This window comes from Silene latifolia, chromosome 7, assembly GCF_048544455.1.
Source record: "Silene latifolia isolate original U9 population chromosome 7, ASM4854445v1, whole genome shotgun sequence".
Classification (NCBI taxonomy): domain Eukaryota; kingdom Viridiplantae; phylum Streptophyta; class Magnoliopsida; order Caryophyllales; family Caryophyllaceae; genus Silene; species Silene latifolia.
The window spans coordinates 19,294,161-19,308,682 of record NC_133532.1 but is presented as its reverse complement, the minus strand read 5'-3'; the positions used below and the strand labels follow the sequence as shown (position 1 = coordinate 19,308,682).

The 14,522-nt window shown below is 34.9% G+C and overlaps 1 protein-coding gene across 7 annotated transcripts; it reads right to left on the bottom strand.

Moving 5' to 3' along the window:
- Nucleotides 1–1,873: 1,873 nt before the first annotated feature.
- On the bottom strand, nucleotides 1,874–11,016 carry LOC141591883 (uncharacterized). Of its 7 annotated transcripts, none has more exons than XM_074412371.1 (15): nucleotides 10,668–11,016; nucleotides 10,380–10,495; nucleotides 9,509–9,591; nucleotides 8,950–9,119; nucleotides 6,775–6,866; nucleotides 5,766–5,835; nucleotides 5,590–5,688; nucleotides 5,243–5,314; nucleotides 5,043–5,157; nucleotides 4,781–4,849; nucleotides 3,955–4,276; nucleotides 3,785–3,861; nucleotides 3,485–3,559; nucleotides 2,903–3,224; nucleotides 1,874–2,321 (listed from the first exon to the last, which is right to left on the bottom strand). In XM_074412371.1, the coding sequence occupies exons 4-10, from the start codon at nucleotides 8,995–8,997 to the stop codon at nucleotides 4,800–4,802; spliced, it is 546 nt and encodes a 181-aa protein (XP_074268472.1). In that variant the 5' UTR covers nucleotides 8,998–9,119; nucleotides 9,509–9,591; nucleotides 10,380–10,495; nucleotides 10,668–11,016; the 3' UTR covers nucleotides 1,874–2,321; nucleotides 2,903–3,224; nucleotides 3,485–3,559; nucleotides 3,785–3,861; nucleotides 3,955–4,276; nucleotides 4,781–4,799. The 7 variants fall into 7 exon arrangements, with proteins under 7 accessions (XP_074268472.1, XP_074268475.1, XP_074268478.1 ...); XM_074412374.1 differs by having other exon boundaries at nucleotides 10,380–10,492; XM_074412377.1 differs by lacking the exon at nucleotides 10,668–11,016 and adding an exon at nucleotides 8,313–8,386 and having other exon boundaries at nucleotides 10,380–10,659.
- Between the last annotated feature and the right edge of the window lie 3,506 nt (nucleotides 11,017–14,522).

Below are 14,522 nucleotides of genomic sequence, written 5' to 3'. Positions count from 1 at the left end.
AATCGATAGTACCGTGTGTAATACTCCGTATTTATAAGTCTTGGGGTACTCTATCGAGTAGGCCTTACTCTGTCGAGTAAGGGTAAGTTGCGAAATAAAATAGTTTCGACTGTTGGGTACTATTTATGGAAATTACATTAACTCGATCGAGTAGGTACTTAAATCGAGTACCTTGGGTACTCGATCGAGTGTCCTATTTTTACGGGGAGTTTTCTCGGGTTTTGTTAATTATGCGATTAAGGTATTTAAGCTTAATTAGTCATTGTTCTAAATCACTTTTACAAAACCTAAATTTAATTTAAGAGAAAAGCAAACAAGTTCATCTTCTTGATCGCATTCTTAGCAATTCCGGAGTTCGGACGGTCGAGTTCTTGTCGTTGTTTATACCGTTGAGTTCCTTGCGTCGAGGGTAAGATCTATGTACCCTTTTTATTGTCTTTCCTTTAATCTGGTTAAACCCTAATTTAGGGATTTGGGGGTTTTTGTGTAGATTGTGATTCGGTAGTGTTTGTATGTTTATGTGATAGGAGAAGGATTTGTAAAGGAGAGGTTTTGAGACAATGCTAGATCGTCGATGATTGTGTTGCTTTCCGGGTAGGATTTCTACTCGAGGATTAGTCCCAAATGGGATATTGGTGATGTGTTGTAGTTAGTTGTTTGATATGATGATTGTGATTGTGATTGTGATTGTGGTTGTGTTTGTTGATGGTTCTCGAGATGCGTTCTCGGTTTGAGTGGGGTCACTTTTGGGAGTGATCTCACGCCCTAATTTCGCCCTTCGTGGAACCCGCCACGAAAGGGGATGTGCACATTAATGGGACAATAAAATTATCGCTCGGTATGATGAGCGGGGCTTAGGTGGGAACGGGTGCGGTCCCCCATCGGCGTGGTCACCAAACCAAGTACTATGTTGAGATGATGGGAATTGGTTGGTGGTGTGTGTGTGTGTGTGACATTCAGACCAAATCTTATTGTGATATGTATATAAATTGTGTGATTAGTACTATTCTTTAAATGTTTTAAAAACTCGTGGTGATCCATTCGGGGTGGTGAAACGATTTAGCTTGAGGTATATCTTGGATACGCGTGGGATCTAGAAATACCGGGGATGGAGTCATCGCATTTCGAGTCTTTAGTCTTTCGTTGTGTTTATTAGGACAGTTCCTTTCTTCTTGGTTTATAGTTTGAGAACAAATTATTTTTCTTTATCTAGCGATTGGTTTTATGATGTAATCACTTAAACTTATTTAATAAAGTATGTTTTTTCATTGTCTTATGATTATCATGCCTCGGGTACCAGAGATGGTAGTATCCTTATACCGAGTGGTCCAATGGTACTAAAATATGGGGTGTTACACCGTTGTTAGAAATACCACGATAAAGGGACCTCAATGTAAATATTATATAGTTTTGGTTAAAAGTATATATAAAGATGCCTTGATGAAGAATATTTATGGAAATTACATTAAATTAAAGTAATTAAATTTAGAAAACACAAGAATATAGTGATTTTCCTTAAAATTAACATGTCCCACTTATGGAATTAATTAGTATCATCATAAAATTATACATTAAATTAAATGTAGTAAAAATAATAGTAGCAAGAAACGAGATTAATAAAATTAACGGTTCCGTGGGAGTAGTGATCTATAATAATGATAGTGGGAGTAGTGAAAGTAACTACGAATGTAGTGAAAGTAATTCCTGGTAACAATGAGAAAAAGTATGAACAATTAAATAACCAATCGACTCAAGGAAATATTTTATTTATTTAAATATAGGCTTCTAAAATTAACTCTAATAATTCTTTAACAAAAAAATAGAGGAATTAGTAAAAGAAAAATTTGTAACTTTAGTAGTGAACGTAATGATATTAAGAAAGAATGTCGTGAAATTAATAATATTAATAGCGGGGTAGTAAACGTGTCTCATAATTTGAAAATAAATTTTACATTTCATCATAATTACAAGATATGCCGTAGAAAAATATATTACAAATATTAAAAATAAAATTTAACGGTAAATAGAGGTAGCCCGGGCGAAGCCGGGCACCAAACCTAGTACTATCTGTTTTAGAATATAGGGCAAATACTACATAGACCAAATAAACATATAATTTATAGAAATGCTCCATAATTGTTAGCGAAACTATTCCCGTGAATGATAATTTTGTGTAAACGATATGAGGACATTAACAAATTAGAAATACTGGATAGTCATCTTTTAATCCTCATTCTCGTTCTGGTTATCTTTCACTTTCTCTTCTTCATGTCCTTTGGCGGCAATTTCCATTTTTCTTTATCTAGCGGATAGGTTGTAGGCTGTCAACAAATAACAATAACTTTAAACCAGAACCAAATACTAACCAAAGATCAACAGGCCGTAGAAATGCATTAAAAGTTGCATACTTCAGCATACTGGAAGAGTCAATACTAAATAATTCGCTCATTGTTATTTGGACATTGATTAAAAAAGCCAAAAAAATAAAACCATGTTATATATATAGTAGGTTAATTATTAAAAAATGATGTGTTCAGAATAACAAGCAGAGGTTTCACAATAACATTATCACAAGACCATCTCACACGAGAATTAGAGTATAAACAAAATTAAGAAGCTATGGTCATAAAATTCATATGCCTAGGTTATTCAGACCCTTTATTAATTGGAGTCGTGTTCTTCGAACCAAGTAGTCGTACATGTTATTAGACAGCTTTGCAGAGATGGTATTTGCCAGATTCGCACTGAGACCCAAATCTGGAGCAAGACTAAATTCATATGTACTGCCATGATTGTGAAGCGTAAGATGTACTCTCAAATAGTCACAATGGATTAACAGTCCCTACAATCTCAGGCCAATTGCGAAATGAGAAAAAAAGAAAGGAAGAGCATAAGCACTCACCCGGGTACTGAATCAAGGCATTCTTGTCAAACCTGGCACTCTGCACAAATCTGAAGGCACAAAAAAAACCGCGGATCAGGTCAAGAAGGCAATCAATTAAGAAGATAAAATGGAAGCAAACAAGTGGAACTCGCAAAGCTCTTGAGAATACTGTCTGAAGGACATCCACTGTGACAGTATACTGCATATTTTCAATTGATGCCAGTAGCACAGTGCTCTCAGGTTCGAAATTTCCTCCCATCTAAGCCCACGCAGCCACCCCTAACCGTAACCATTACTCCATTAGAATCTCAAACAAAGAGCAAGAGTGATGAAAACCAGACTGCAAAGACAGAAAAGGGAAAGGGATGTTGCTAGTGGTAAATCTTTAATAGAGTAATCAACAAGGAACATCATACTTCACACATGTATAATTACATTTCTTCACAAATTCTTAAATGAGAAGGTCTCACAAAAATTGATATTCTTCTTAACTGTTTGAGATGAAAGGCCATGCCGGTTATTCAGACACATACATGGTCCAAAACTTGAAAAAAAAAAGGTCTGTGTGAGTAATATAGGTAGATTAGCTGGCTGGCTTACCTTGTAGTTAAATCCCCACACGGAATCCACATCATCAGTGTCATCAAAGTTACCCCAACCTTGATGTCAAAACTTCTGTGAGAGAACAAGGGAGCTTCATATTAGGACTCATAAGACATAAGATACTGTGAGTCTGTGATAGAGGATAAGATGGGCAAAAATCACTTCATTTTAGGTAAAAGCCCGACTGTTTGAGATGAAAGGCCATGTTTGTTATTCACACATACATGGGTCCGAAACTTGAAAAAAGGTTTGTCTGAGTAATATAGGTAGATGATATATACAGCTGGGCTGGCATACCTTGGAGTTAAATCCCCAAAACGAAATCCACATCATCGGTGCCATCAAAGGTACACCAACCTTGATCATTAAAACTTCTGTGAGAGAACAAGGGAGCTCCATATTAAGACTCATAAGACACTGTGAGTCTGTGATAGAGGAGAAGATGGGCAAAAATTAGTAAACCATACCGGTGAAGATTTGTGTCTGCCTCAAAGCTCCTGGCAAATACATTAGGAAAATCTTGTGACGGACTTTCTGATGTAGTTCAAGGCGACATGCTTCCACGAGGGCTTTTTACCGAATCATCTTCACTGTGAGTATGCCCAGATTCACTATCAAGAGCCCGCTCGCCTCTACTGGACTGCTTCTCTAACTTGTTATCGACATTTGACTGTGAATCAGGGTCAAATGAATCATTGTGAGGATATGTGCCATTCTCGAATAATGTCGAATTTGGAGAGGTTTTTGCATTTGGAATACCCGAAAAAATTTCCTTGTCAAATTGTAATCCTGGAAGTAACCAATCAGGCAATCAGATACCATACAGACACAACAATACAACATCAAACTAACATATCCCAGTGTCTCAAAAGCTCTATCAAATACGATGGTAAGAGGGGTCGGATTTACATAATCTTAACACCAAAGAGAGGATGTTTGGGGATGACTCATAATGAAAATTGCATTGAGATCGAACTGCACGCAATGACAGATTGACAGCTACTTTACCATAAAAAAAAAGTGTAATTTGTTTAGTGAATCATATTCCATTATAATCTAGAACCAAAGAATAGTGAGCCTTCGGCTCCATTTGGAAATGGAAACTATACAAGGTGCCAAAATTCAATTGCCAAGAGCCCAAGACTCAAGTTATTTGCAACGGGAGAATGTTCCGCGACTAAATATGGCTATACAAAAGATGATTGTGAAGAAATCCTGCAGTGCACTCTCCACAGAGGGAGAACAGGGGGCTAAAAGCGGGCATTGGAAGAAAGGATTTTTTTTCCCTGTTACCTTCATCTTCAAACTGATCTCATTCTTCATCCCATACCACAGCTCCTTCTTGAATCCCGGACTGCCAGCCTTTAACAGAAATATAGCATAAAAGTCAGATACCAAAGAGAAGCTAATGCATTCTCCTACCCTGTCTGGTTACTCTGGCAAATAAAATCCAGAGTGATGAATATATATTCTTTGGGAAAAATAAATCACCAAACAAGAAACACAAATGGTCAAGGAACAATAGGGAAGCACCAAGAATAGTTTCAAGCATTACCTTTGGGGAGCTCAATTAATGCTTCCGACTTAGTTTCTAAACCATGTTTCTTACAGCGTTCAGACAAAGCCTTCAATAGCTCCTCAAAATATGACGGTATTCTATCAGCACATACCTGGATATAAAGCAACTCATCAGTAGAAGTTACTATTTTCTTTGAAGATAGCATTAGACCCAAAAAGTGATGGATCAAAGTTTACCTGAAGAATACCATCAGAATTTCCACCTTGTACCATGTTAGTAATTGCTAGTTGCAATTCCATTTTCCGCTCCTGGAAAGTTTTATGGCATATAATAGACTCAGGTTAGCAACAGAGAATAGCCTACAAATTAATAGCTCAAGAGTAGCAATTATTCTGTTCAAAATCTTGGAGAATTGTATAGAGGAAATAGTTTCACCATGAGAACTTCAGCAGTCAACTTTTAAAAAGTCTTATCAATAGATTTACCAAGAAAGTAAATGCTTTGTTCACAATTTCACGTCATTGAAACCAACAATTCTACGTGTTTAACAACAATCAAAAGTCTATAGGCACAATCGCAATACCTGATATTCTCGGAATTTGGCCCTTTCGATCGTTAACTTTGAAGCTATTTCTTCAACTTGCTTATATTTTCCTTCATATTTCTTTCCTAGAAGCCCAGCCTGAAAACTCATTCTTTAGACTCTACACAAGGTGACTGCAATTCAATATTGTAAGGCAGACCCGAAGAATAGGATACCTCACGCTTGTCAGCAGAAGCACGCTCAATAATTTCATTGTCGATTATCACATCTACTTTTGTACATAACCTACAACATAATAAGAAGATTTATACAAACAAATAGGGAGAAAAGGAATAGATGTCAATGTTGTTTATATAATATAATATCGACACATCAGCACATGTAATCAACTTTAATAAATCTAAACATATATCAACACCAAACTGCGGCTTCTCTGTTAGTGACTGCTTAGCAAAGCATAAGTTATCAAATCCATTTAAAAGATTGGTACAGACGATGGGGAATTCAACTACGCTCATACAGAGATGTTACTTTGCTAGGGCGTCAAATTGAAAGGAGATTGTTTTATGATGAATGTTCTCCTCTCCGCACACCAATGACACCACATCACTGAGTCGAAGTCCATACTACTCTACAGTGAATTCGTACTAAGCCATGTAAACGAAACAACAAATTCAGAACCTAGTACTCAATAACCTCTTTAAAATCATACAAAGACAATTTATTCATACTTAAATGGAAGTATGAAGTTCTTAAATAATTCAACACATTTACCATCATTCTTAAGGAAAATCAGAATATATTCCCAACAATGGGCCAATTAAGTGAATTAACAAATTGAATTCACGTCCAAAGAAATTAAGGGTCAGATTTAATTATACTGCTTTCGAATATCTAACAAGGATCTGAGTTGAACAATAAAAGTTGTTTAACATAATTACTTAGTTTGAGTTTGACCAACCACTAATGTACTACTCCTGAATCTCAATAATATTACAGAATATAACTAAAGAGAAGCAATCCATGTTCATAACATTAACAACACCACCAATCACCAATGTGTCTATCTTTCTTCACTCAATCTTCTAAAGGGACATATTGTGGAGAATACTCACGGTGGAGAAAACCCTTTGTTTAATTTCATATCGCTTGCTCAAAGACTTCACCCAATCCTTAATAAAGAAACAACAAAAATTCACAAAAGACAGCAACTTTGAAGCACACCTTAGTTCAAAAGCTTCAGAAATAGCTAGTTCTTTAGCATTGTATGAGTAAAAGGCATGCCCATGAGTCAACCATGCATGCAAACCCATGTCCTAATAGGAACAATAAATATAGTAATTAGTCCGCATTAAAACTAAAAAAAAGACACGGTCATATATCCAACACCACCAAATGGACAATTTAATGGATACATGGAACTATGAAAGTGCGACAACAACCAGTATAGTATTCGATAATTTCACATTTATTCAACAATATAGAATCTTTAATTTTCCCACAATCTAGAAAGGAAAAACTCTAACCCTACACCACAGTAATCAGCCAAAAATGCATAAGAACTAAAATCACAATGCCAGAAACTTTGCTTCGATCTCACTAAATTCATCTATCAAAGTAAATCCCAAGTCACCAATTAGAACACAAACCCTGAACAAAGTAGCAACCATTCTTATTTTCAATAAATAAAGGAGAGTAACATGATTATGTTAAACTCATTGTCTGCACAAATCATGAACTTACAGGCTGTATATTTCTGTTTTTTTTGTCTTCCTTTTGCCATTTACTCCTATCTATATTAACTGACCCAGAATACTTAAAGTCCTAAATAGGAATAAGGCAATCTTATAGTGTTTTTCCGCAACAAAATAAAATGTGGCACATCAGCTGAGTAAATGACGCACATAATAGTGGTGCAAGGTTCAAATTGCACCAAAACTCCCAAAGTGGAAATAATTTCTTTCAAACACGCTTGATATGATTCCTGCTTAAACTTGATTTATACGCCGTATCTAGTATTCTAATCCAGTGGAGAAAACAACAACAACAACAACATCAGAGCCTTAATCCCAAAATGATTTGGGGTCGGCTGACATGAATCATCCTTTCGAACCGTCCATGGGTGAACGCACGCCTCAAAATGCGAATAACAAAGGGAAGATGAAAAACAAAAAGGGAGAACGAAAATGTAATGGAAAGTCAAGGTGAACTTAGGGGTTTTAAAATCGAATTCCGTCTATCTTTTATAAAAACTTAAAATTTAAACGAGAGAAAAGATTAAAACGATTTTTAAAAACCGAAATAGAGTTAAGGATCCGGAATGAACCAGGTAAAATCTATAAGAAAGTGGTTGTTGAAAAAATGTGAAGTAAAGGAGAGAAAAATAAATAAATTAATTTCTTTAAATTAAATAAATAAAAAAACACTAAATCTGTCAAAAAACATCAAATACTAAAATACATGTACAAATTGTTACCCTCAAGAGTACGCCAGCAACATCACCAAACATGGAAAACCCACCAGATTATGAAGAATTCATTAGAACCCAATTAAAGACAGCGTTTGCAATCCAAAAAAAACAAACACCAGCAGGATAAGTAAAGCTAGCAATACCGATTAACATATATATGGATAGTGATCCCAAAAGGAAGAATAATTTCGGTATCGAGGTTAAGGATAACTAAGGCTCTTTGTTGTTGATGAGAAGTGAGGATAAGAAATTCACAAAACCCAGATTATCAAGGCGAGAATATAAAACGCACCTACTGCAATAATTATAAGAAGAAACAACGTATAAGGCTCGGACAGGTTCAAATTAATCCGAGCTCATCTTCACCTTTGTGGAACACATGTAAAGGAAGAGTTAAATCCGTAGACAACCATTTAAGCTTAGTCAAATACATGATCGCTGGAGAGGCATCGAAGCTTCATCATTCACCCATACCTATTCTAAAATTATGTAAAGCGGTTAAGTATATTGATGAAGCAACCTACTCATGTGTCATGATATACTTGAGGTAGTGATGGAGGTGCAAAGGACAAGTGCCATTTTAAGGTGATAAGAATTATCTAAAAGTCAGAGATAATCCTGAGCGATGGTTTTATGTTCTTGGTATATCCGACTTCGTCTGTTTTTGCTTTGACAATTATTATTGTGAGTGATCTGAGACTATATATATTTGATATTAAAAATGGTACACAATGTTTTACTGCAGTTGTATAGTTGTTTTCATGTCATTTGTTCATTTTGGTAGATATCAAGACATTGTGAATGACCCGAGGTCTAGGAATTACGGAGTAATTTCTTTTAAGGATGTTACTAAACGATACTCCGAAGAAAAACTGGTGACTGTGTTGATTGAAAGTATGAAAATTTGAATTGGATGCAGATTCAAATACCTTTAGTTTTCTCGGGTATAATGGTAGAATCCTCATCGACATCATCATTGGCAACACGTGAAGCAATAGGGGCCTTTTGTTGGAACGTCAGGGAGTTCCAGCTCCTCGTCAACGTCAACTTCTGGAACTGGAACTGAATCTGGTACTTCTGGCAGATCTTCGACCATGAGCTACAGAAACAAATAAACATAATCATAAGAATCCACCACACTCACAACACTATACTTCAAAGTGCAAACCCTGAACCACAAGCAAGATACTTTAAAGCTAGATGGCGTGGAAAGCATTGAACTTGATGGGAAAACGCAAGTCTTGTATGAAATAGCGATGCAACCAGCCCAAATACTTATGTATTCCCATTTATTTGAGTTTATCGTAAGACCAATCCAAATACACAAAGGTATTCATGCAAAACATGTGGCAAAAATCCATATTTTACCTAATTTCTCGCAGCATTTTCGTTAAAAGTTTTATTTTCCATTTTATTTTACCAGGTTGGTTAGTTAATTAGTTTTATTACAGTTGCCAATACTGATATGAGATGCTTTATGATCAGTACCTCTGCTTCTAGGCTGTCAAACTCTGCTAAACAGCTTCTTCATCTTCAGCAGATAGTTGCTCGCCAAGGATAGCATTCACTTCCTAAAAAGTAAAATAAGATACGAGATTATTCACACAGTATGTTCAAGTTATCACATGAAAGACAGATCGTCTGCTATAACTAAGGAAAGTTGCCCAAATCACATTTCACTTGTGAAATTAGTGATGTCGGAAATTACAGTATTACCATTTGGAGAACCCTAACATATCAACTATCAAGTGGAGTTATAGGAGGACGTGATACTAAATCTCAGTGTGAGAAGATTTGTTCTCGGAACCGGCCAACATGGCTTGACCTTATGTCACTCTGTGTCTGTGTCATGATCTCATGAAAACGGCCAGGACATCCTCAAATTGATTTTTTTACCCCAAATTTAGTCTCACCTAGTAAAAATTTAGCCAAACTTAGTACAAAATTTTTTCAAGCCACACTATTCAAGTCGCAATCCATTGACTCGAAGAAGAATCTCAATAGCTAAACTCGCCAATGGTAAAAATAAAGCTCAAAACCTCCACCCTCAATCATACATAACGTCCTAACTTTGACCAAGCTCCATCATTCATCCTCTAAAATGGTCACTAACTTCACTCATTAAACCCCAGTAAACTTAGAAAACGTTAAATTAACCTAGTCAGACCAATATTCATACATCACGCATATAATCGAGAACTCCATCAATGAAGCATCAATTATGCACATTTCACAAGTCCCTCCATCCCAAATCACAGGCAGAAGTTAAGCAAGACGACATGCAAAGACCCCCCAAAAAGGCAAGAAACATATTATCTGTAATAATAAAATAGGCGACTGAAAAGGCGAAAGATCATACCATTTCTACCCGACACTTGCATGAACAATGTCCCCAATTAGGCAAATCACCAAACACGTGGACTGCATCCGCCAATCAATGACAATGACGGGCATACATGTAGCAGGACAGAGCTTCTTCCCGTGCCAGAAGACACAAAATGCAAAAAAATTAGGAAAACGTGAGAAAATATGAGCATGAACGAACAAAAATTATAAATAGCGCAACTAAATTCAGAACATAAGGCCACAACTATTAATCAAATGGCACAAATACATAAAAGAATATGGAAAAAGGCAAAAGACTGACCTGAAGTGTGACCCATCGTTGAACAAAAGCACCCATCAATGAAAAAGCAGAAACTGCAGGAAGACAAACTGTGGAAAATCTTGAACAAAGATGAAGAAAGAACGAATTTGTGGTGGAATTAGAATTAGATTAGATACACATTAGAAGAACGAAGGGCAAAAAAAAAGGTAATCGACAGACGACAAATCCCGTCAAAAGATCAGAAAGACAGAGAGGGAGAGATAGAGAGGGGGGAAGACAATAGAGGCTATCTGTTCTAGTGCACGTGAGGGGCACGGGAAATACTGTTCTGGGAACAGTAAAGGGAGTTGTGGTTTTTTAAAGAGTTAGGATATCATCCATATTGTTCTTTCTGTAACTCAAAAAGGAGTGGAATAATTAATTAAATAAAAGTTAATAAGTATACATGGGGGTATATATATAATAGAGGCTTGTCAAAGTATTAGCCTGTGCTAATGATAACTAGTTTTTTTGCCCGTGCGTTGCACGGATATTAAAATAATGTGTGATAAATTTCACAATAAAATGAAATATAGACATATAGTACATCGTTCATGTCTCTGATTTTATGTATGCCGCATGACCAACAAATAATTTCCATTAACATAATATTGACATAAGAATAAAAGAGTGTTTGATTAATAAAATACTTTTTTTTTAGGAAAATAAAATCAATATGAAGTTTATATATATGATACTTGGACTGATAGTTTTTAGAATTTGTTCATTAATACCTGTTTGTTTTTCAATTGGTCAAGGAAAACAATAATATCTACTCGCATAATCAACTCAATGATGCAAAGAAAATTTCCCGCTTCGAATAACAACCATAATTTAATCATTGCTGGATCAAATTGTAATTATGTAAAAACATTTAGAGGTAGTTAGAATGTTATATCTCCCGGTCAAACTATAGAAATACGTTTGAATGTGCACCAAATTCCGACAAAATACTACATGGCTAGGGCTGCTTATGACACCCCCCTATAGCAATAGTCTTGGCCCCATCTTCTCATTTGAAACAAAATCTTTACGCAAACCCCTATTTTTCTTCCCTATTCACACACATGATCTAAAACAATCTCATACCTTGAAAGATTGATCCTTGTCTCCGAAACTTTTCTCAAATTTATCCAACCAAGTGAAAAACTAAACTCCTACTTCTAGAAAATTCCACCATCCGATGGAAACTAACCCCTGCTCTCGACAATGTTGTTTTTTTAGGAAAATAAAACCAATATGAAGTTTATATATATGATACATGGGATTGAGGGTTTTTAGATTATACTCCCTCCAATTCGTTATATTGTTCCCATTTGCTTTTGGCACGATACTTAAGAAATACTATTAAAAATGAATAAAGGACATTGGTGGGGTTGATGTTAGGAGAGAGAGATGAATTAATAGGAGTTAAATAATGAGTTGTGGGGCCAAAATAGTAAGAAAAGTAATAAAATAGGAGTAAAAAAGTTATGTGGGGTTTGATTATAGGAGAGAGAAATGAATAAAATAAGAGAAAAAAGTTACTAAAAAAGGAAAGGGGAACATTACCTGAATAATCCGTTTTGGGAAACAGGGAACATTATAGCGAATTGGAGGGAGTATTCATTAATACCTGTGCGTTTTTCAATTGGTCAAGGAAAACAATAATATCTACTCTGCATAATCAACTCAATGATGCAAAAAATCTCATTCTTTAGAATAACAACCATAATTTAATCATTGTTGGGTCAAATGGTAGTTACGTAAAAACATTTACAGGTAGTTAAATGTTATATATCCCGGTCAAACTATAGACGTATCTTTGAATGTGAACCAAATTCCAACGCAATACTACATGGTCAATTTTTATGACACCCCCTATAACAATAGTCTTGCCCCATCTTCTCATTTGAAATAAAATCCTTCACCCAGATCCCTGTTGTTCTTCCCTATTCACACACATGATCTAAAACAATCTCATCCCTTGAAAGATCGATCCTTGTCTTCGAAACTTCTCTCAAATTTATCCAACCAAGTGAAAAACTAAACCCTTGTTCTAGAAAAATCCACAATCCAATAGAAACTAACCCTTGCTCTTGACAATGTTGTTAGAATTAAGATTTTACTTTAATTTGAATTAATGGGGTCAAGATTAAGTTTATCAGTATGATCTTTTGAGGTTTCTTGTTATTATTCATGTTACCTATATGTTTTAATGCGAGCGATATTTTGCTGATAAATAACCTTATTTATTATCACTATCCTCGTTAAATTCAACACCCTCCACAAATGCACCCTCCCTTCACCCCACTAATTTCCCCGTAAAATAAAATATCAGCTACTGTGATTAGTTCTTACTACTTGAAACAACCTCCAATCCACTATTACTATCACTACTTTTCTGCCACGTTTTACATCTAAGAAGTCATAAATCACATTCACCTCCATGAAACACCATTCTTTACTCCAGATGATATGGATCCTCGTCTACCTTATCGAAGATAATTTATTTCTCCTTCAACAAAGAAAATTTTAAGAAGCAATCTTCCCTCTTATCTCTCTCCCTTTTCCTTCCTAGTCTTTTTCTCGCCCCCTTCCCTACCTCCATTCTAGATACTCAAATAAAGTGTTTGGGTACTTTGTTTGTAAACTAAATAAGTTTGAATATTATATATATATACATGAACTTTGCTATTTATTTCATTTTGCATAAATAAATCTAACTACCTTCATCTCATTTTTATTGTCATTTTTTCTTCAAATTTTATTATCTCATAATTATTACCCCCTTTCTAGATCTAGTAAGGAAAAATTTTAGTCAACTAACTCGTCGTAATCAACCGTATTCCCACTCGAAACAGCCTTTAGCCCACTACTTAATCCCTTCGGTTCACACATAAAACGGTCTAAAATGTAAAGCTTTCATCTCTCTCTTGAAAAGTCCATCTAACTAACAGAAAACTAACCGTTACTTTCTGAACTTCATCATTTTTACATCCCGTTAAGATTAAGTTGAACATGACAAAAAAATGCAGAAACTTAGGTTTTGTTTGATAACGACAGATTGAACATTTTTTTTTACCATTTTGAGAGTTTTTACACTATTTAAATAACAAATGTGCTACTTTGAGTATTGATCATCGACATATTGAAATAGTAGATTGTGGTGTAATTTCGTGTTTTACATTATGACCTTTAATTAGTATATTATTAGGAAATAAAATTTGATTTTTTTTATCTCTGAAGAAATTAAAGATCAAACTTTATTTTTATCATGTTTATAATTAATATTTTTCACTTAAAATATATAAATTTGTGCAAGTTCAAATAAGTTAGCTAAAGTTATAAATCACAAATTGTACGAAGCAGTATAATCATTTTTTATTAATATGAAATAAATGTCATAAATTTCATGAAAATATTTAATGCGTTAGAGAACTATATAAGAGTTGGCAAGTACGTGACCCTCTTTTAGGGTTAAATTTTTTCATTTATTTTTTTATTTTTGCCTAAAGGTGGTTAAAGCATCGTATTATGTATGACGAAGAATATGTCTCACCCTTCTCCAATTCGTATCTCTCCCTAAATTATAGTGATGATGTGCTCAATTTACCAAAAAAAAAATATATAGCATCAACAATAATTAGTTTGCTCCATATAATTGAATAGTACCGTTTTTTATGCATGTAAAATTGTCAGAAGAAAAGCTTGAGAGAGACGGTCTTCACTATGTTAGGGAAAGACTACTCTTACTCTTTTATGTGTTTTTCATGACTTTTTTTTAATGTTAATCGTTGCTTGAATGGAATCTTAACCTTATACATATTTCTATAATAAGTGTATCTAATTTACCTTCAAGCCTCATTCAAATCT

Excerpts from the sequence above, each read along its gene's own strand:
- LOC141591883 (XM_074412371.1), bottom strand. The coding sequence starts at position 8,997 with ATGATGATGTCGATGAGGATTCTACCATTATACCCGAGAAAACTAAAG. Across the intron at positions 6,867-8,949 it reads TATACCCGAGAAAACTAAAG|GACATGGGTTTGCATGCATG; the intron begins GTATTTGAATCT and ends TGTTCCTATTAG. Across the intron at positions 5,689-5,765 it reads CTTCTGCTGACAAGCGTGAG|GCTGGGCTTCTAGGAAAGAA; the intron begins GTATCCTATTCT and ends ATGAGTTTTCAG.